Source organism: Crotalus tigris, unplaced genomic scaffold (assembly GCF_016545835.1).
Source record: "Crotalus tigris isolate CLP2741 ecotype Arizona unplaced genomic scaffold, ASM1654583v1 scf7180000024397.1630199, whole genome shotgun sequence".
In the NCBI taxonomy this organism is placed as follows: domain Eukaryota; kingdom Metazoa; phylum Chordata; class Lepidosauria; order Squamata; family Viperidae; genus Crotalus; species Crotalus tigris.
Window position 1 is genome coordinate 365,298 of NW_024100565.1, and position 20,917 is coordinate 386,214.

A 20,917-nucleotide genomic window follows, 5' to 3' on the forward strand; every position below is an offset into this window, starting at 1 on the left:
GCATCGTCGGGGGTCCCCACCGCCCCTGGCCCGGTCGCCGCCCCGCTGCATCCTCAGCCGAACTTGTGGGGAGAGGGAGCAGGATGGGAGGCAGCGGCTCTGGCGGCAGCACGGCAGCATCGTCGGGGTTCCTCGCCGCCACCCCGGCCGCCGCCTCGCTGTGTCCTCAGCTGAACGGGCGGGTAGGGGGAGCAGGATGGGAGGCAGCAGAACGGCAGCATTGTCAGGGTTCCTCGCCGCCCCCCCCCCCGGCCCGGCTGTCACCCGCTGTGTCCTCAGCCAAACGGGCGGGGAGGGGGAGCAGGATAGGAGGCAGCGGCTCCAGCTGCCCCCGGCCTGGCCACCACCCCTGCCTGGACTCTGCGCTGCCCGGCCTCGTCCTCTGTCCATCGATGGAGCCGCAGTGGGGGCTGGTGCTGCATGGCCTCTGCCAGCCTGGCTGCTCCCCCCCAGGCACCCCTCTCACCCTGGCACCTGCGCGAGGCACCTTGGGGGCAGCAGGAGGAAGAAAGGGAGGAGGAAGAGGAGGGCAAGGAAGCCGCCGCCAGCACCTGGCCCCAGGAGGCAGCTCTCCTCTCCTACCTTTGCTGCATCTCCTTCTTCCTTCTTGGTAGCCTGGACTCCCAGCCAGCGAGTCCAATGGTTGGGCTGGCTGGGGATCGCAGGGGCTGGTCTCCCTTGGGCTGTGGCTTGTGGGAGGGCTGGCCTGCTCAGCGGAGCCTCCAGCGGGCCGCTCCCAGCAAAGATCCCGGGGCTTCCCCGGGCTGCTCCAAGGCCACGAGGCCCTGGCTACGCTTCTCCCAGGGGGTGGGGACCCGGGCACAGGGCCAATCAGGAGCTCTGCAGGAGGTAAGTCTGCCTGAGAGAGAGAGAGAGAAGGGAAGTGAAAGTGCCTCTCTGTCTCTCTGCAAATGGCGGAGGAGGCCATGCGGAGACTGATGTGGAGCAGTGTCTCGGTTCTTAAGACCATCGGAAATATGTGTTTTCCGATGGTCTTAGGCGACCCCTGTGAAAGGGTCGTTCAACCCCCAAATGGGTCGCGACCCACAGGTTGAGAACCGCTGTCATACAACATTCCCTTCTAGAGCAGAGGTCCCCAACCTTTTGGGCACCAGGGACCAGTTCTGTGGAGAGAGATTTTTCCATGGACCACAGGGGGCATGGTTTTGTGTGCTGCCTGCATCCCACAGATGGGGCTTTGCTTGTTTGTGCAGCCCTGTTGCTGGCATGCTGTGGCCCGGTACTGGTCCACAAACCAGGGGTTGGAGACCCCTGTTCTAGAGTGAACATAATGAACATAGGCATAACATAGTATAAAATTAATTTTAGTGTGAAAAATATTTTAGATTTAAATTTTTTCCGTTTTACAATGACATAAGGGGAAAAGTGATATTTCAGCAATGACAACAAAAGTGGCGGCAGCATATAACAGGTAAAGACTGCTTCATCCCAGGCTTATCAGGGCAAGTCTGATAAGAGAGAGCCATAAGCTAACAGAAATATTACAAGACAAACAGCCTTATATTCTTCACTGTACAATAAAAGAAAGGAAGATATAGTTTCTCTTAGTGATTGCCTTTTTTTTTAGTCACTCAGAAATAATGCTGTTATGTAAACATGCATTAGTACCTTTATTAGGGACTCATTTGAAAAGTATTGTCTTGGCCTCCGCATCTGTCCTTGGTGTACATTATGAGGGTAATAAAAATAACCTAATTTACAGAATTGTAAGGAATTTTGAGATAATGCACAGAGAGTGATTTTAATGTCCATAAAGCAATATAGAAGGGATTATGATGATAATTAAAATGAAGACATATCTTTCCAGAATAATATTCATTTAGTTCTTTAAATAAATTAAGGTTTCTGAATATCTTAAGCCCAGAAATTGTGTGGTCAAAGCCTAGTTGCTGTTGTTGTTGGGTTTTTTTTTTTTTTTTTTTTTGGAAAAAAGTCAGTAATTTTGAATTACAATTAGAAATAATTTTGACATTGGTTTATATTTCTGCTAGTCTTTATGTAATATTCAGTTTCTTTTCTGTGGACTAAACATTTCTGCTAGCTCACAACAATAAATGTTACCTCCCCTAGTTATGCGCACTTTAATTTAGATGTTTAATGGCTTTTAATGTTCCAAAATAAGTTAATATAATATTAAGACCTCATTTTATTATATTGTCTTGCTCTTTGTATCGATTGTGAAGCAGTCATGGTTTGCTAAAACAATAATCCCCAAGAAATGGGTCATTAACAGTAGTTAACGATTACTTGTGATCTATGGTAATGACTGATTTCTTTGGGATTATTGCTGTTATAAAACATAATTACAGATTATTACTGCAATAATTATTTTGGTAAAGAAAAAATATTCACTTTTAGCAGCTGGAAAAGAACAATACTGAATGTTTTGAGCAAGGAAGTAAGCACAAATGCAAAGAAAAATGAATTTTATTTTCTGTGCACAGGGACCAACTCAAGATTATTAGTGAAATACTCTTTGTGCTGACAGAAGTACTTTTGAGTTTAATGTTACATTTTAAGGTGGTTATCAATCCATGTTATGACTTTCTCAATTTCAGTCTTATAGTATTTATACATTCAGATATGGTGAAATTCTGGAATTGTTACTGGTGAAATACTGAGTATCTAAGCATCTAATAACATTTGACTGTTGTCAATAAAGCAAATGCCAAATTTTATATTATTGTTTGTCATATTAGATACTTAGATCTTAAAAATGCTGAATTCCAAATACTTTATTTTGCTTTATTTAAAATATTTTAGACTTTTGACAATAGCTCAATGGGGTTAATAATAAAGCAGTAATAATTGCAGAAATTTTAAGTCAGTTGTCAGTTGTTGAAATCATTCAATGCCTTTCAAAATCATTATGGAAATATAGACTTCTTTAACTTAGGCAGGTGATTCAAGAGTTTAGGGGCCAGCAGAGTATAAAAACCTGTCTTTTAACTCAGTGATAGCTAATCTTTTTGTGCTCAGGATGCCAAAAGTTCAGAAAATGCCTATCACTGTCTTAACTGGTATGTTCTGAATCAGGGTTTTTTTTTTTAATATCCTCGAATCCCAATTAAGAGGCAGTGCTACATTCAGTGTAACCGTTTCACTTATCAAGCATAGTTTGAAAAACCCTGTGTCAGTTGGGTTTGGGAATTCAATTCTTGTCGTCTCCACAGTATATGAACAGGGGAGACATAGTCCAAATGATATGGAAGACCCCAAATTGTAGTACCAAGATTAAGATTTCTGTTTGCTTCAAATTATAACTATCTTACTGCAGATAGTAAAGTTGTGCTTTAACCTATCTTTGCCAGGTTACATAGGCTGGGTAATAGAAAACAGTCTTATCTCCTCAGCAGTGTTGAACAGTTAACTGTCATCGATTCTCCCCCACTTTCTATATTGTATGTGTACAAACTAATTATTATAAACAATTTTGTAATCTTTCCAAATCACCATTTGAAATACCCCATTCTGGTGACAGTGCTCTCAACTTTTTAATACTGTGACCTCTTAAAATGATAAATGAATTTCTAGGACACTAGATTTCACTGGTATTAGGAATAGACAAGGAATAAATGCATTTACTTTCTTTTAATAATTAAATTTTAATGTATAAATCAAATGATAGAACCTTGCAAGTGTTTTGCATGAATTGTTTCTAGATTTCATTTTAGTTTGCTTGACTTTATACTCCCAACAGACAGCTGTGTTTTCAGACAATTGAAGCCATTTTTCTCAATTTTAAAAAGTAAAAGATATCTGTAAAGTTCCATAGTTATAGCCACCCAGAGTCACTTTTGATGAGATGGGCAGTTATATCAACGAGAAAGAGAGAAAGTAAATGTTTCCTTGTTTTAGACCTTCTTAGCACTATTGGTAGATTAATCAATTTTAGCTTTTCCCACATCATCCATTCTGAAAGGCTAGAAATTTAAAATAAATTGATAAAATTACTACAGTTCTTGACTTTTATACTTCTAGATACACTTTTACAGATACATTAGATATATGAATATTTCTGAAAAGCCAAATTCAGTTATTGATGGTTAACATGAATGAATGGCCAATATCCAAGAATAATTTTAAAAGGCTACACTTTGCAGAAATGAGAGTTGTGTTTATTTAATTCCATTAAAACCCTGCCCACAAATCATTATATCTTAATGCAAATTATAAAATTTCATTTAAAAATAATAATGGCTTTAATGGATAAATTAATTATTTTTAAAATAGATGACTATAATTAAAAGCCATGTCAAAATAACATTCTGTATCATAAGTAATAATTCAAATAATGCAGTATTGTTGGTAGTATATAGAACTCTTGTGCCTTTGCTAAGAAAAAAAAGCAAGCAGAGAACAAATTTGTAAGTTTACTAATATGCAGAACTTTATGACTAGGCCTTTGTTTAAAAATTAATGAATCTGCTCTCAGTTGCTTATGGTCTACAGTTTAAGATGCCTTGAATCAGGTCAGTAGGTATAGTTGCTGAACTCATCTTTTCACAAGCTTTCAACTTTTCTGCAGAGATGATCTTTTAAATATTAGATTGCAAGGAGAGATGTCCATGTGGGGAGGGAGTGAATGATGAAAACTGTGCAACAAACTCTACCCCTTTTGTATGTGTGTGATACCACATGCATGTAGTTTGTGTAATGACTGGGTTGCTACTTTTGTTATTTTAATTGAAGCATTGGTTCCTGATGCTGCCTTTGATTGGATGCCTGTAACATGTTAAAGGCTAATGGGTAAATCATTAGAGTAGAATGCTTTCCAGCATTTGTCAAGAGATCTATAATGCAGTAGAAGCAAGTGAATTGCAGTAAGTAAAGCTAGATATATGTATTGGTATTTTGATCACAAATTAAGTATGAGGAAAAGAAAAATCCAGTATGCTTTTATATCCTGCCCAGTAAATGTTCTTTTTGAAGGCTAAATCTGGAACAAAATAATGCCAGAAACAGCAGCAGATTTTAAAATTTGTTGAATAAGATGACTAATTAAAAATAGTTGTGAAACTAAAGTACCGTATATGCCGGCGTATTAGGCGACCCGGCGTATAAGACGACCCCCATCTTTATAGCCGGGCCGCATTCCTAGAACGTCGTCTTATACGCCGGAAACTACCAGTATTTCCGGCGTATAAGACGACTCAGCGTATAAGACGACCCCCGTCTTTGGCGCCGATTTCAGCACTCACGGAAGTCGTCTTATACGCCGGCATTTACGGTACATAATAAAATAAATAAATAAATAAATAATACTTAACAGCAGAGTTTAACAAATAAAATCACAACCATGGAATTAAAATCTCATCTAAAAATATGAGAAAGATTAGAAACTTGGTATGGTTAACAATGTTTGTTTTAATAGTTCAGTGTAACGTAAGTGAGAATATCAATATTTTGATCAGTAAATGTCAAAACTAGCCCATCCTTGTTTCCCATGAATTATCACTGAATGGCCTCAGAAAATTACCTGCTTTTCTTCTTATTTCCATAATTTCCTAGTAAGCATTAGAATCCACAGCAAATATTTTATGGGAATTCACAGCAAATATTTTATGGGAAATTTCTTTTCTTTTTCATTCTCCCTGCATTCCAGGACGTTTAGCATGGCTTGTTTATCTTGTTGGAACTGTTGTAGGAGGAAGACTAACTTATACCAGTACTGATGAACATGATGCAATGGATGGTGAATTATCCTGTCGGTATGTATTAACAGAATAGAACTACATGTCACAAGAATAAAATATATTTGAATAAAATCATATTTTAGAGGATGGTTAAACAGCTTTTAAACATTATTTTTGCGAAATAAGAAATTTTGCTAATGAGCCCCAATACAGATCCTACTGAGAATGGATTTTCAAACATGACATTGCTTAAGATCACCTGGAAGAGGAGCTGAGTTCATTATTGAGCACACTATGAATGGTGGTGTTGAGATTCAGTTTCATTTTAAAAACAGGGTTTTCCTTCATGCATCTACAGTTATATTGGTAACAATGGCTACATGGAGAAACCAGCAGAGCGCATGATATAATAGGCTTTGTTTGCTTCCATCATTTCACAGTGGAGGAACTGAACGTTGTATCTGTTCTTCACGAATTTAATTCTTTTACAAAACTGTCCATCATTGCATGGTATTGGTGATTCAAAGCGGCTTTAATCAAATGTTTATGCAGGTCGTCCTCATTTAGCGAGTACAGGAACTTGGTTGCTAAGTGAAACCATGACTGCTCATGATCTTTCTTCATCTTTCCTTTGCTTTACAGATATGGAAGATTGTGCATATAAGGATTGGTCATAAAGTTAATTTTTCATCACCTTCATAAGTGAGAAACAGTCACTGTACGAGGTAGTTGCTAAAGGAGGACTACCTGTAATCCATAAAGAAATGTTTACAAGTTTCACTTGTTGAAGTGCAAGAGCTGGCCTAGATTCATGAGTAGCTACTCTAGTATTTAATTCTACTGTTTTCTAACCTATAAGTTTCTGGAACCCAATTCAAGATTGTAGCTGGAGTTGGCTTTTCTGTGGATTATGCAAAAGCTAAATAATATTGTATAAATGCTGTGGTAAATTCAGAAAACTTATGCTCTTTGATAATCAGAGTTTAATAGTGCAATCACCAAGCCTTTTTTCTTAAGAGGAACAAGGCTATATAAATTGGATGGATGGATGGATAAATTACGTTTGGTAAAGCGCACGAAGAAGTTATTTTTAATGTTCAGTGAAATGCCAGCAGTTTTGTTTGTTTTTTTGTTTGAGTATCAAGGATAAACAGAAATGTCCCGTTTTTCATTTCAGAGTCTTTCAACTGATTTCCTTGATGGATGCCCAGTTACCACGTTCTAGCAATGAGAAAGTGGAACTTGCAATACTCTGGTTTTTGGATCAGTTCCGTAAAACATACGTAGGAGATCAACTTCAACGTACATCAAAAGTAAGTGCTTTCCCTAGCTACTCCATCCCTTTATTTTAATTAGTCTGTTTAAAAAAATATGTGCATTGTAAGGCAGATTAGAAGTGTTAATCCTAGCCCAGAGTTGCCCGTGTGCTTTTACTCTCATGAAGAGTCCTATTACTTTCAGAAGGAGATAATCTGTACTTAATAGAATGAGATCTGCTTAGTTCATTGAAAAGAACGTATAAGCTCTTTGGATGACGGAACATTTTGTAAACATAGAAGCTGCAATTCCTGGAACAGAATGCTGAACTATTATGACTAGTCTGTGGATGTTTGAATGATGTTTTTTATCTTTACAGCCAAGTTCATTTTGGTGTGCCATATGTAAGGCTTTCATCAGTTGTATTCATTAAACAGTTTGAGATTTCATTACATTTTGTCTTTTATTTCAAGCATTTAAACGGTTTGGTATATAGTATTATGTGTCACAGTTGGATATGGAAGATTTATTATTTTAATAGCTCTGTCTGTTTGACACTCATTTACGTGCTTTTTACTGTATCTCACACATTATTTGGTTTTTTCTGCATTTTAAATAGAGAAGGGGATAAGCACGATACGCTCTTTAAGAAAAGTGCCATTAATTCACTCTAACTTTAGGGGACACACGTAATATGAAAAAGCTCATAGATGTTTCTGAGAAATGCTGAAAGAATTTTGTTTGTGCTTCGAGCAAGCCTTTCTCAAACTAATCTTTAACAATTGATAAAATACTTTGTTTTTTATTTATCTGGTATAGTAATCAGGCTTTCTGGCAGGAAGACCAGTTTGAAGACTCCCCTCCACCAATTGTGTGGACAACTATTTTCTTCGCAGGAAGGGAAAATAAATAGAATAGTAGTAGTTAGACTGTTGGAATGAAGAAAATTGTAGGTTCCTTCAATCTGATGGATGGTATTTTTAATATGTTTTTTTTTCATGGAATTCTTTTCACATTAACATGTGCAAAGGATTCCCTATATGCCTGCTATGATTCCTTCATGTTATTGATGATAGTGGGATCCATTATAGATGGGTGGATTTTGGATCATTTGAAGAGCTATCACTATCCTATGTGATTGAAAATGTGTACAATAGAAGAAAAGATGAATGAATGTTGCAAAGAGCTTTAGGAAAATTTCTCCTTCATGGTTAATACTTTCAAGATGTAGAGCTATGAAGAGCTATGCTAGGTGAGAACACTTCCAGAATCCTGTTCAAAGTAGGCAGCCAGACTAATTTAACAACAAGACATAATGACAGTTTGTATTGCGGTACCTAAACAATTGACTTGCAGAAGCTCAACTTGGTATTTTATGCTCTAGGGTTTATTGTATAGACTAATATTGGGTCCTTATGTGAATACATTTAATATGAATTTTATAGTGAAATGAACAAAAAAGCTTGTTTATAAATCTAGCAAGATGATTTAAAACTGGCATTCCAGAAATAGAATGAAATTGGGGTGTGTGTGTGGCAATGAACAAATCCAGAAAATAGCTTCTATCTAGGTTCTAAATATTTTGAGATTCACTTTTTTAATATACCAATAGAATTTTTTTTTTGTCCTATAGCTTTAGATGTCTGCTTGTCGACCAAGCATTTTTTTTTAAAAAAGTAGTTACATCTCTGTTTTACCTTGTGCTGTAGCAGTATTTGTAGCAGCAGAGGGCATTATATCCCTACAATAAATCCTCTTGCATAAATCACTTGCATACATTTACTCATATTGATTGGGATTTATCCTTGGAAGTAGAAATTCAAAGTGATGTAAAATGGATCTAGTACTTGGGATAACAACCGTTTATATGGCCCTTTGATATTTTAAATTTGTGGAAGGATCCATTTATAACTTTCTTTTTTGCAGCTGTGTTGGAATATTGTAGGGGGCTAAATGAATTTAGGCTTTTACAATAAAACGTTTCAGTATTGGGGATCCTCAGCTATTTTCGGTTAGTAGGTACATTTGGAATTTTGGGAACATATGAATACTCCCAAAATGGCTACTGTGGGCTTTCTTTATTCAGAAAATAACTGGAGAATATGATACATTTAACAAAATGCTAACTCACTAGGGTTCTATCTGATATACCCCTAGTTTATCACTCACACAGAATAATATCTCCCACTTAACTTTAACCTGAGAGATGAGCATACTGCTAAACAGTGCAGTGGGATCAACTGTCTATCATTCTTATTGGCTAAGAAAGCCGATGGATCCCATTTGGGGCATAGAAGCATTATTGAAGATAAAAATGATGCTAGATGTTGAAGCTTTGCTTTGCAGCATGCCAGTTTCCATTTAAAAAAAAAAATCTAAAAAATGGGATTGGGAGCCTGGTAGGTACCAAAACAACTATCTTGGACATATTGGTGTGCATCAGTACCATATTAGGGATCCTAAAGCTACCATATATGTTGTGTTGGAGTATGATTACATATACTCCAAATTCTTGTTATTAAATGGCTGTAAGAAATACTTAAATGTTATATCTATTTATATACCTTTCCAATATGCAATTTCCAATAGAATTTAGTCAACATATTTGGTTTTGTTTTCACTAAATCACATTGTTCCCCAAACTAAATCCCATTATGCCCAAATGTGTAATGGGTATTGTGATCCAGCAATTCATATGTTTGATTCTTGAATTAGATCTTTAATTTGTTAAAAGTTCAGCATCTTATGCTGTCAAAACTATATGTATGCTTTTTATATATTTTATTTAATATAATTATATTCTCTAGAGGAAATATAAGCAATAGGGAACTATTAGAAGCTGTTGTGAGAAATGTCTCCTTCTGTTCTCTGTGTTACATATTTGTATTGCCATGGTTTTAAACAATATTTATGGGATTCCATTTCAACATCATTTGCTCCCCAAATAGTTATTCCTGAAAAAGAGAAGGGGGGGAATCAAATATATTCTATTGAATGGATTTCTGTCTTCAATGCACTGAGTTTTTCCTCCCATTTAATTGCCTAATCTTTTATGCAGTGCATAAATGACCTGGCAAGGTTACTGAAGAAATATTCTAGAATATTAACACTGGAGAGAAGATATTTACATTTGTCATTTTACAGTTCTAAGATTATAAGGTACCAATAATATGCAGCAATAAGCATCTTCAGTCCTTTGCATGTTAGTTTTATCTATTACATCACTACCATACAGCTGAACTGAATATAATATAATTTTCCTGTACTAAGTAGAAGTATTATTGTATATGTGTTAACTTTGTTGTAAATCTGGAAAAGGAGTATATGTGGTGGTAGATCACATTTTAATTAAATTTATGAAATAATTAACTATTAGCTAAGACCTATTACTATCTAACTACAAAAGTCTTTGGTTATAACTTCTGCCATCATTCCAAGGTCTGTAAAATGAGGACCCAGATTTTTGGGGGTCATATGCTGACTCTGTAAACTCCTTAGAGAAGGTTGCAAAGCACTATGAAGTGGTATATAAGTCTATTGCTATTCTTGGATGGTATGTGGGAATAACCTTGGGAGAAGGGGTAAAGAGATGCCCCTAGGGATAAAAGAGCATAGCCTGCAGTTGCATAATGGATGAGCAAGACATTCAGAAGGAATCCACCTTAATTTTGGGGGCTGTGAATGTGATGGTAGGGGAATTATACTTTCAAGCTTGCAAGATTTTGTTAATATAGTTGTACAATACAGTAGATTTGGCTTATTAGGTTTATTTTCCTGTCTGGTCTACCTGATAAAGCTGACACTTCTGCACTAGGTAAGTGTTGTGATCCAGCCATTCTAAAATTATCAGGCTTCACAACAGGATTCAACAGTAAATCATAGTTTTCCAGTCACTTAATCTCTTTATGAAGCACATGGCTTGACTTGGCAAAAGACTTTCAGACATAACTAGATTAGGATCGTTGTTACAGATAAAACTAAATGAGATGAGGCAGTCATGCAGTTTAAGTCAGCAGTTTAAAAGTTACTATTACCCTGTCTTTTCATTTAGTGACTGTATCCTGATCCAGCAATTTTGCCATTAAGTGAAATGGTTGCTAAGTGAACACATGCCTGAGAAACACTGCAAAGATTACTGGTTGCTGCTGTCTTGTTCAGATAAATATATGTCCTACAATGTCTTAAGTCTTTTTAAAACACTTTTTTTTGCTCTCTCACAAGGCAGAGAGTTTGCGTAAACAAGCTATCTCTTCCTGAGCTGGTTTTCTCAACAGCACAAAGCTTCTGTAAAAGGTGTTAATCACAGATTAATAAGCATAGCTCTGTGACCTTAATTAGTTGATCGGAACTTTTCTTCAACTGCCTGAAACTGACCAGACCTTAATCTGTTTCATACTGAAAGTTTTTGTTGTCAGGTCCACAAAATTAGATTGTAAATGCACATATACGTCAAAAAATGAATTTTTATTACCATCGTATTTGTGAAAGGTCATTAACTAGTTAGTCACTAAACAAGGAGTGGTTATATTGTGTACTAAATGTCATTTTTGCCTTTGTTTTCCAGCAAGAAAAACAAATCTCTGAGTTTGGATTGATTACCAGGGTGTTTTTAAATTGGGCCTTTTTGTTTTGTCACTTCTGATCTCTAAATCAGGAAAGGTGACAGTGGTTCATCAAGTCAATTGAGAGATTTCATTCAAGGGACTGAAAATGGGTTCTCTGATCATCAGTAATTTAAAGGGAGCTATAAAACGATCAGCCTTTGTTGGTATGGTTGACCTCGAGATGCGAATGTAAACCATAATTTAATCACCCTTGTTTTCCAGATGTGCACAACAGCTGAACTACACAACAAACTAACCACACAGGTTATATAAGCTGTGTGGTACATTGTGTGCTGCTGCACTTACATGATCCTCAATTTCCATGTTTCATGACAGTTTCTGAGCCACTCTCCCAATTCCTGGTTCCCTCCCCCACCCCATGGGAAGAGGGAAAAAAGGATGGTGAGAAGGGAAGGAGGAACCCCACGAATGCTTCCCAGCCCATGTCATCATGTGTCAAACTCACACTACCCTTCCCATACACAATCCCTGACCTGTATGGCACCTCTCGCACACTCCCAAGTACTCCTAGGCACCTTCCCGACCCAAGTTGTTCCCCTGCACCCTCCGTAACCTATGTAACACCTCTCATATATCCTCATGACCCATGCAGCACCTGTTGAGCTTCTGCATATTCTTCCTGACCCTCTCCCATGGTACTTCTCATGCACCTCTGCGTAGCCTTCTCCATTCACACTCCTATGCACCTTGCTTGCTTCCTCCCTTAATGACAGCAGCCACTTAACTGCTTGCTGGCCTTGGACTTGTTACTTTCTGCTGGATTCCCCACTTACTTTTTCCCTACAAGCATCCCACAATTAAAGTAATTGGGGAAGCTGGCAAGAATTGGAGGGAAGGGAAGTGAAGGAGGAAGGAAGGAATTTCCAATATTTCCTGCTAGTTTCCTTCAAGCAAATTTAATGGGGAAGCCAGCAGGAAGTCGGAAGTCACTCTGCTCCTATTGCTTTTAAAAAATTTTCCTGCCTGTGATCATTCTGTTCTTCCGTTTATGTAAGAAAATACATCTAAAATGACTTGATAGGGGACAGGTTGTCTAGTACTAAACTAAAAAGATATTTGATGACTTGTGATCAGTATGTTACATTAAGACAATCTCAACAAACTGATTAACTTACACCCCTCTCCCCCATTCAGTGACTGAACTTTGTAGTACAAAGGCTCTTAAAATAAATATCTAAAATAAGTAACTTTAGAAACTCTTTAAAAATTGAGGATAGGAGCAAGCCTTCATAGGAAACAGCATCTAATCATAGAATATCCATTGCTGTCTTCTGATCTTTGTCTACTATCACAATGTCTCATTGATTGATTAGTTCATCTGGATCTAGAAATCCCACAGGATCTTAGCTGTATTATTCTCCACAACCTTCTGTGGAATCTCCCATATAGACTGGGGTGGGTGGGTTCTAACTCATATATTGTGCAGTTGTTCCTGTACTCCGTGCCAGCTACTTGATTTTGCCATTCAATATATGCGATTCCTGCCTGAGTCTTCTAACTTTCCACTATATGTTGGACTGTTGCTGAGGCCTTTTTGCAATCTGCACTTTGGATCCTATCTAGTGTGATAGAACACTGCTTTATGGATTTATTTTATTTTATGAGACTTATATACCGCTTTAAGTGCAAGCACTCTCTAAACGGTGTACAGCAGTAAGCAATGTATATATAAATATATTTTACATTGCCCCCAACAATCTGGGTCCTCATTTTACCTACCTCGGAAGGATGGAAGGCTGAGTCAACCTTGAGCCGGTGAGATTTGAACCGCTGACCTGCTGAACACAGTCAGCTAAAGTGGCCTGCAATACTGCACTCTAACTGCTGCGCCACCTCGGATCTGGTGCTTAGTGCCTGTTCTTGGGCTGCTATGATCAGTGCTATCTTTTAATCCAGTCCTTTCCAGCTACTGGTAGGATTTTTCAATATCTGTTATTTCAGCTAACTGTTGATGTTGTCTTGCCATGGCACTTCTGCTTGATCTTCCTCCCATGTCTGCTGCTGCTTCAGACATTCTCTCAGTAGCTCATCTTTGGGTACTATCTTACTGATGTATTCCTGAATGCTCTGTGTTTTATCCAGGACAGTGGTTTTGAGCCGTGGTAGCGAGTAGTTAGAATGCAGTACTGCAGACTAACTCACTGTTCACTCCAGGAATTCAGTTCTGAGCTGCTCAAGGTTGACTCAGCCTTCCATCCTTCCAGTGAGGACCCAGATTGTTGGGGGCAATATGCTGACAATGTAAAATGTTTTGAGAGGGCTGTAAAGCAATGTGAAGCAGTATATAAGTCTTAAGTGTTTTTGCTATTTCTATTGACATTCTCTAGACCCTGCCTTCTTTCTGACTGTTGTACAGTCTCTGGGTGCTGGATGTAGGGTAGAAACCTCCATACGTTGTCAGGAGCTTTCAGGTGTTCACACCAGCAGCTTCCATGTCCTTCTTGGACCACTCACTATACCAGCAGAGTATCTGATGGCTGGCAAGATGTACATGCTGATAGCATGAGTCTTGTTCTTCCCATTGAGCTAGTTCAAGAACTGTCTTATTCTTTGGTGGTACTTGGACGTTGCTGTCTTCCTTGCCTGTTTCTCATACTTTTCATGTCACTATGATACCAAGGTAGTTGTATGTCTGTCCTCAATCTTAACTGTCTTGACTACTATCTGTCCGTACTGCTCCAGTCTGAATGACATCGCTGGAGATCCATGTCAGGTGGATCCATGAGTCGATGCCTTGTTCACTTTTAGCCCCAGTTTGACGTCATCATTGGAGAGGACATAGCTGATAGAAGTTCCACTCCTGAATTTGTATCCATATCTGTACCTATATTTTTATAGTATACTATATATTGTCAATATAGCATTCCATAGTACGGGTGTGCAGTCTGGAAGTCATCTTGGACTCAATGTACTTGAAAAGAAGTGGCAGCTGCAGGAAGAAAGGCCTTAATGCTGCTGGTACTGTTGCTGATAATTTGTATGCTGCCCAATTATCAACTTCTCTGGGCAGCTCTGTCTTGTGCACTGAATCTGCCTTTTCCTGGACTTGGAGGACAGTCACGCCTCGGTTACCTTGGAATGCACCATGTATGGGGCTGACTTTGAGACCATTTGTAAGCTGCATTTGGTTCAGAATGCAGCAGTATGGGTAGTTAACGGTTGCATCACAGTATGCCCATAGTAACTCCACTACCCCGTGAACTGCATTGGCCTCGAGTAGGCTTATGAGCGCAGTTCAAGATGCTGGTTGTCACCTTAAAACTCTTCATGGCATAGAATTGAGTTACTTGTAAGACTGCCTATCTCCAGTTGAATCTATCTGTTCATGAGATCTGACAGGGTAGGCACATTCCAGCCTCTTCTGTTAAAACCGTATCTTCTGATGAAATTCAGAAAGTATGCCTTTTTTGTTATAGTGCCTGTCTTCTGGAACAACTCTCCCCTCCCCCTCCAAATTTAGATGGCCCCAATCCGTTGGCCTTCTATTTATCTAAATAAATAGAATTTCCTATGTGAAACAATATATCCCGTCAAATCACTTAAATCTCAGATTTAAATTAACCTGGTTTTTAATGGATAATCCATATGTAAAAAAAACATTTCCCCCATTTCAGACCTATATTTTTACAGTGCATTTGAAGTATCTGAATGTAGTTCAAACATTTCAGGAATACAGGAACCGACTGTATTCAGTTCCCTTCAAGATTAAAGCTTCATGGCTTTAATAGTTAATTATGAATATATGAAACATAGAGGATTTTTTTCTTCTGGGTTACAGGAAAACTATGCATCATTTTTATTACCAGAAAGTAAAAGATTATTCTGACAGGTGGTAGAAATTAGCAGACAGTTTTGAAATTGCATTGTGTGACCAGGAATTGGATCTTATTTTAATTCATCTTTTCTCAACTAGTAAATGAGTTTAATGCCATACATATTCAACTGATATGGGTGAAGAAATTGATCAACATAGCTAGAGGGCAGCTTTAATTTATAGGTAAAGAGGCAGTGATAAATGGAAGCAATGTAGTGGTGGTCACTAAATTCCTCAGCCATCAGGGCTTAAATAGTGTTAGTTGCTCATTAAAGGTATTGTCAGGATACAAAAATAGAATTGTGAAAAGAAATAGTCAACCAACCCTTAATTATCAAAATACAGAAAATACTAATTATATGTTAATTAGTTTTTCTCTTAATGTACTGAAATTGTTACTTTTTGTATAGCACAAATGGATAGTTATATCAACAATAAATAGGTTGTTTTAATAACTTTCTTGTACCTCCTGGGAAAACTGAATTCCAATTTTTAATATGCAATAATGTTTCTCTCGCCTTTAGGAGATGAAAATTATTAAGTAGCTTTATTTTTTTTTAAGATTTTATAGCAGCTTTGGGAAGAATTATTTCATCGTGCATCAATTATTTTTAATTGAACTGAATATTTTTCAGATTGCATTAAATGCCTCTCATTTAACTTTAACATTTAGAGTTTAAAGAAGAATTTTATATAAAAAAGTTGGTGTAATTGCATCCCAGAATAGTTAAGAATGCTTTAAAGATGGTTGTTTTAAGTAGAAATTTTCTATTTCTTTCTTAAGATACATAAACATGCTATAACATAATAAAAAAGTGAACAAATAAATACTACATTGTAGATCAAAATGCATATTTGATCATTTGTGGACAAGGAATGAAAGGAATGAATACAGTAAAAAGATATATTGTGCATACAGTTTCATTCCTATATTTTTACAGAGTTTATACATAAGAAATAAATATGTTGTCTCTGTGTGCTCAAGTGAACCTTCTGCACTGTGACAATCCACTATTTGCTATGAAATCAGAAATTATGCTTTACACTTCAAATCATAATTCGAAGTTCCACTCATCAGTGGGTTACATAGACATGCATGTTAGTAAATATAACATATTATGTATATAGATAAATCTCTGACTGGCATAGATCCATCTCATTTTTTAAGTGAAGTACTGGTTTAAGGATGTGAACTTGGCCTTTTTGTTAGAATGGTTTGACGTGTAAAATTCTGGCTATTAAATGAAAAAGGTGTCCTATTTCAAATTTTGTGAGTTGTAAAATCCAATCAGATTGTATACTTTCATATAATTCAATCAAAAGGAGTAAGTCAGTGCAATGGGAAATTTCTTTTAATAGTAGTAGTCAGAAAATGTATATCAGTGAGTTTGTTCAGAAATAAAAGGAATTCAAAGAGGATTAAATACATAAAAGATATATTAATTTCAGAAATTGAGAAGTATTTTGTAGAAAGTAGCTACAAAGCAGTCCAAGAAGGTGACATGATTGAATTGTGCTTCACAGAATTGAAATAAACGTACTATATAAGGATCAGAATAAAATAGCTGAGAAGATCGTGTTTCTCTCTAATTGTTAAGGGATTGAATAGTTAAAATAATGAAAATCAAGAAAAGTTTGCAAACATTGTCCCATCAATTTTCAAATACTGAGAATCTGTGCACCTATGAGCAATTTTAGCTGAATTATACAGTATATGATGTTTGCTAATTAATCTATATCTTCTTCGCTTGAAGGCAATGGAAATTGTACAAGATATGACCTGTTTGGGTAATGTATTAAGAATTTATTCACTGTCTTTAATATCTATCTATTAATGGCTATATTAAACAGGCATTGGTCATACCTTCTGTAGATATTAATATGTTTTTAACCTTTCTTTCAGGAGAATGTGCACAGTTGTTGACATTTGCTGTATGTGTTTTCAGCAAGTAGCTGAAACCTTTTTAGATTCAAAGAGAAATAATCTGTTGCTTAAAGGGTATAATCTATGAACTGCATGGTTGTTAAGTAACAATAACAGACTGTACAAACATTCTAAAAGTGCTATTAGCAAAACATTTTCAGATTATCAAGTAACACTAACAACGGGAACTCCAAAGAGCAATTACAGTAAGTAGGGATAGGTAATACATAAATTGTTAAGGCTGCACTTGAGAAATGAGTTTTTGTTTTGACAAGGTAGGTTGCAATTAAATGGCTAAAAAGATCCCTTTTGCTTCTAGTTTCCTCACATTTCTGCCACTACTTTGCTGCAATACCATCCTCTCATACCTGCAGAATCAGGCCACCATCTCAGTCTACCTGGAAGCAGCTATGAAAGTGTTGGTATAGTTAGTTCTCTACTTACAACCATAATTGTGCCTGGGATTACAATTGTAAATTATTGTGGTTGTTAAGTGGGTCACCATGTGACTGGGCCAGATTTTATGAAAATCTTTGTGGTAGTGGTGGTTAAGTGAACACCACGGTTGTTAAGTGAATCCATTTTACCAAAAGGTCTTTTTTTGCCAGAAACCAGAAGTAAACATTCAGAAACTGACAAAAATGTTGAATGTTTTCCAAGCACCCAAAATGGGATCACATGACTGCAGGGGATTATATCTTAGAAATGCAGTCATAAGTAGCTTTTGGAAGGCCCATTGTAACTTCTAACTGTTGCTAACCCACTTTTCATAAGTCAACAACTACCTGTAGCTCTGTTTCTTAAAAACTGTTCCCCCCCCCATCAATTTTGATTTATATATTGCCTGAATAGCATTTTTAAAAGTACATTCTATATCTAGTTTAGATAGATATAGTTTGAACTAAATTATTTAAATGCTTGAATGTGTGAATTACTTAGTTGATGCATGGATGAAAAGCATATATTATTAAATCTGTAATTTGAGCGTACTACAAAACATTTGTGGAATATGATCTTACTGTTGAAATATGGGTGCATTTGGCAGTGATAGCTCGAATCAGCTGAAAATTGTAAGTGTGTGTGGAAAATGCTTGTATAATTGAAACTTGACTTGTTTTTTTTTTTCAAGAAATAGAATTCATAAATGAACTAGAAGTACTCAAGATTCTTAACCACATACACAAACTAGAACATGTAAACTACCAATATACCTCTGTTGAAATAGTGGTCTCTTGCTTATACATAAATTATTTCTTTCTTAAACAAATGAATAAATCACAGCAGGCCAAAAAACAAATCAGATATCTTTAGTTTTTGTGCAGACAAGGCCTATAAATGTGAAAATAACCAACAGGGTTAGTTTGTTTGACCTGTAGTAATTGGGTTATAATAACTTTTTATGCACTTTATATGAAAACTTCAATCCCATACTAATTGAAAACAATATTGGATGCTACCCACTTGAACACTTAATTTTGTTTATTATACAATTGTAAAGAAAATCCTGATTTTAGTGTCTTCTTTTGGCTAGACTTTTTAATAAAATGTACTATATCTATCTTTAAAATGCTTAGCTAAGTTCACTACTAGCTCAGCTTTATTTTGTAGCAGTTAATGAAGCCATATTATGTTGTTCAGGCATTGTAATTATTGAAATGTGTGTGTCCATTAACTGCAACGTTAGGCTGTGGGTGTAATTACTGTCTAGAGCCAATATCTTTGCAAAGCTGCATCTTCAGTGCTACAAAGCCATAAGCAATATTTGTAAAATAATATTGAAATACATCTAACAGATTGAAATGTTGCACTGTTTATATTTAAAAAATTGCCTTTAACTTGGTCCTGAGTAGCAATATTATGTTTTTATTTATTTATGTATTTATTTGAGAGAGTTGTATTTGCCCAGATAAAATAATTAAAAGTAGATGGAGTTATTACATGTATGAAAGTATTAATAAATCCTGATAACTTTAATGTAGTTAAGGATAGATAGATAGATAGATAGATAGATAGATAGATAGATAGATAGATAGATAGATAGATAGATAGATAGATAGATGGGATCAACCACTATCAATAGAATATCAATAGAAGATGTTTTATTTTAGTGGGCCGAGATTTTCCTTTGCTTTTAGGAGCACAATCATTGGAAGCTACTTCGTATGAAACAGAGTTCTTGATGTAGTAGAGAGAGAACAAGAAGACCAATATTCAGTTCCTCAGTTGAATATAAATCTTCTTAGGTGACTTGGACCAACCCCACACCGTCAAGTTAGACTGCCCCGTAAAAGTGTTATAGTGATAAAAAAAATGTGCCTGGAGTGGGAGACTATGCTATTACCTTCCGTTTCTAGAGGAAAAGTAGGATATAAGTTTCTAATTTTTTTCAACATTTTTTTGTAATTGTAAATAGCCTAGTAGAGATTCCTTTAAGGTGTCTTACCTTTCTATTTCCTCAGGTTCTAGCTTCAGTTTTCTGAACAATGTAAAGTATGTAGGACAGAGGTCCCCAACCTTTTGGGTACCAGGGACCAGTTCTGTGGAAAGAGGTTTTTCCATGGACTGGAGAATGCATGGTTTTGTGTGCTGCCTGCATCCCACGGATAGGGCTTTGCTTGCTTGTGCGGACTGATTGTTGCATGCTGTGGCCCAGTACCGGTCCATACACTGGGGGTTGGGGACTGCTCGTGTAGGATTTTCCCACTCACTTGTGTTGGTTGTAGGGTGGGATATTTTGGAGAATGCCTGATGCCTGTGTTAGTATACAGACCCAATTCCAAGAAGTTTCCCCAGTTCTCTGATAAATACATTAAAGTGTTCTGTCACACTATTTGAAAATTGCTGCTGGAAATTTATTGCTGAAATAGTATTACAGAATATAATCATAGCAGCAGTAACAACTATTCAGTTGGCATGGAAGCACCTTGCAGTAATGTTTGACTAATTTTAATGTACAATTTACTTCATGCTAATTAATATTCTTTATTCTGCATATTTACTGGTAGTCCTTGACTTATGACCAGTGTTCAGTGACTACAGTATTTGAAGTTATGACAGTGCTGACAAAAGTGATTTACAACTAGTTCCTGAAATTATGGCCATTGTAGTTTGTGGTCACATAGTCAAAATTTGGGCTTGGCAATCAGTCTGCACTTATAACCACAGATGCTTCAACGCCTCAGATTCACTTCTCTCCCCCCCCCCATTTATGCCCTTTTTACCACCCTGCCTACACAGTGACATTCCTTGGTGACAGTGGCAGTGTTAGGGATGGAGAAGAGGTCTGGGGTCTTTAGCAGTCTCAGCCAGCTGTCACTCAGGCCTCTACTTCAACCCCACACCACTTCTGCCATTGAGAAACGCCACCTCAAGCTCCACACCACAGACAATTACCATAGTACAAAGCCCCAGTTGTTCCCACCTCTGCATTTTGCAGGCCCTGCCGTGCCCAGCTGACCATCATCATTTTCTTCTTGGTGCTGACGAAGTGCACCTGCCCTGGCCCTAAGCAAGTTAGCCACTGGCTGCACCAGGCCTTCTTCTTGAGGCTCGTTGTGCCATTGTTTAAATGTGTGTCCCATCTTCCAAAGAATCATGAGAACAGAGCACACTATTTGGAGAGCTGCAGGTACAAGGCTTT

At 37.2% G+C, this 20,917-nt stretch overlaps 1 protein-coding gene across 4 annotated transcripts in view; it reads left to right on the forward strand.

The window, feature by feature from the left end:
• The window catches only part of RANBP17 (RAN binding protein 17), a 207,575-nt gene that overhangs the window by 36,685 nt on the left and 149,973 nt on the right, over window positions 1-20,917 (forward strand). For 3 of the 4 annotated variants that reach the window (XM_039329446.1, XM_039329448.1, XM_039329449.1), the window contains exons 13-14: window positions 5,627-5,732; window positions 6,835-6,970. In XM_039329446.1, coding sequence (XP_039185380.1) covers window positions 5,627-5,732; window positions 6,835-6,970 — 242 coding nt within the window. The remainder of the gene's footprint in view (window positions 1-5,626; window positions 5,733-6,834; window positions 6,971-20,917) is intronic. The other variant, XM_039329447.1, reaches the window with a different exon arrangement.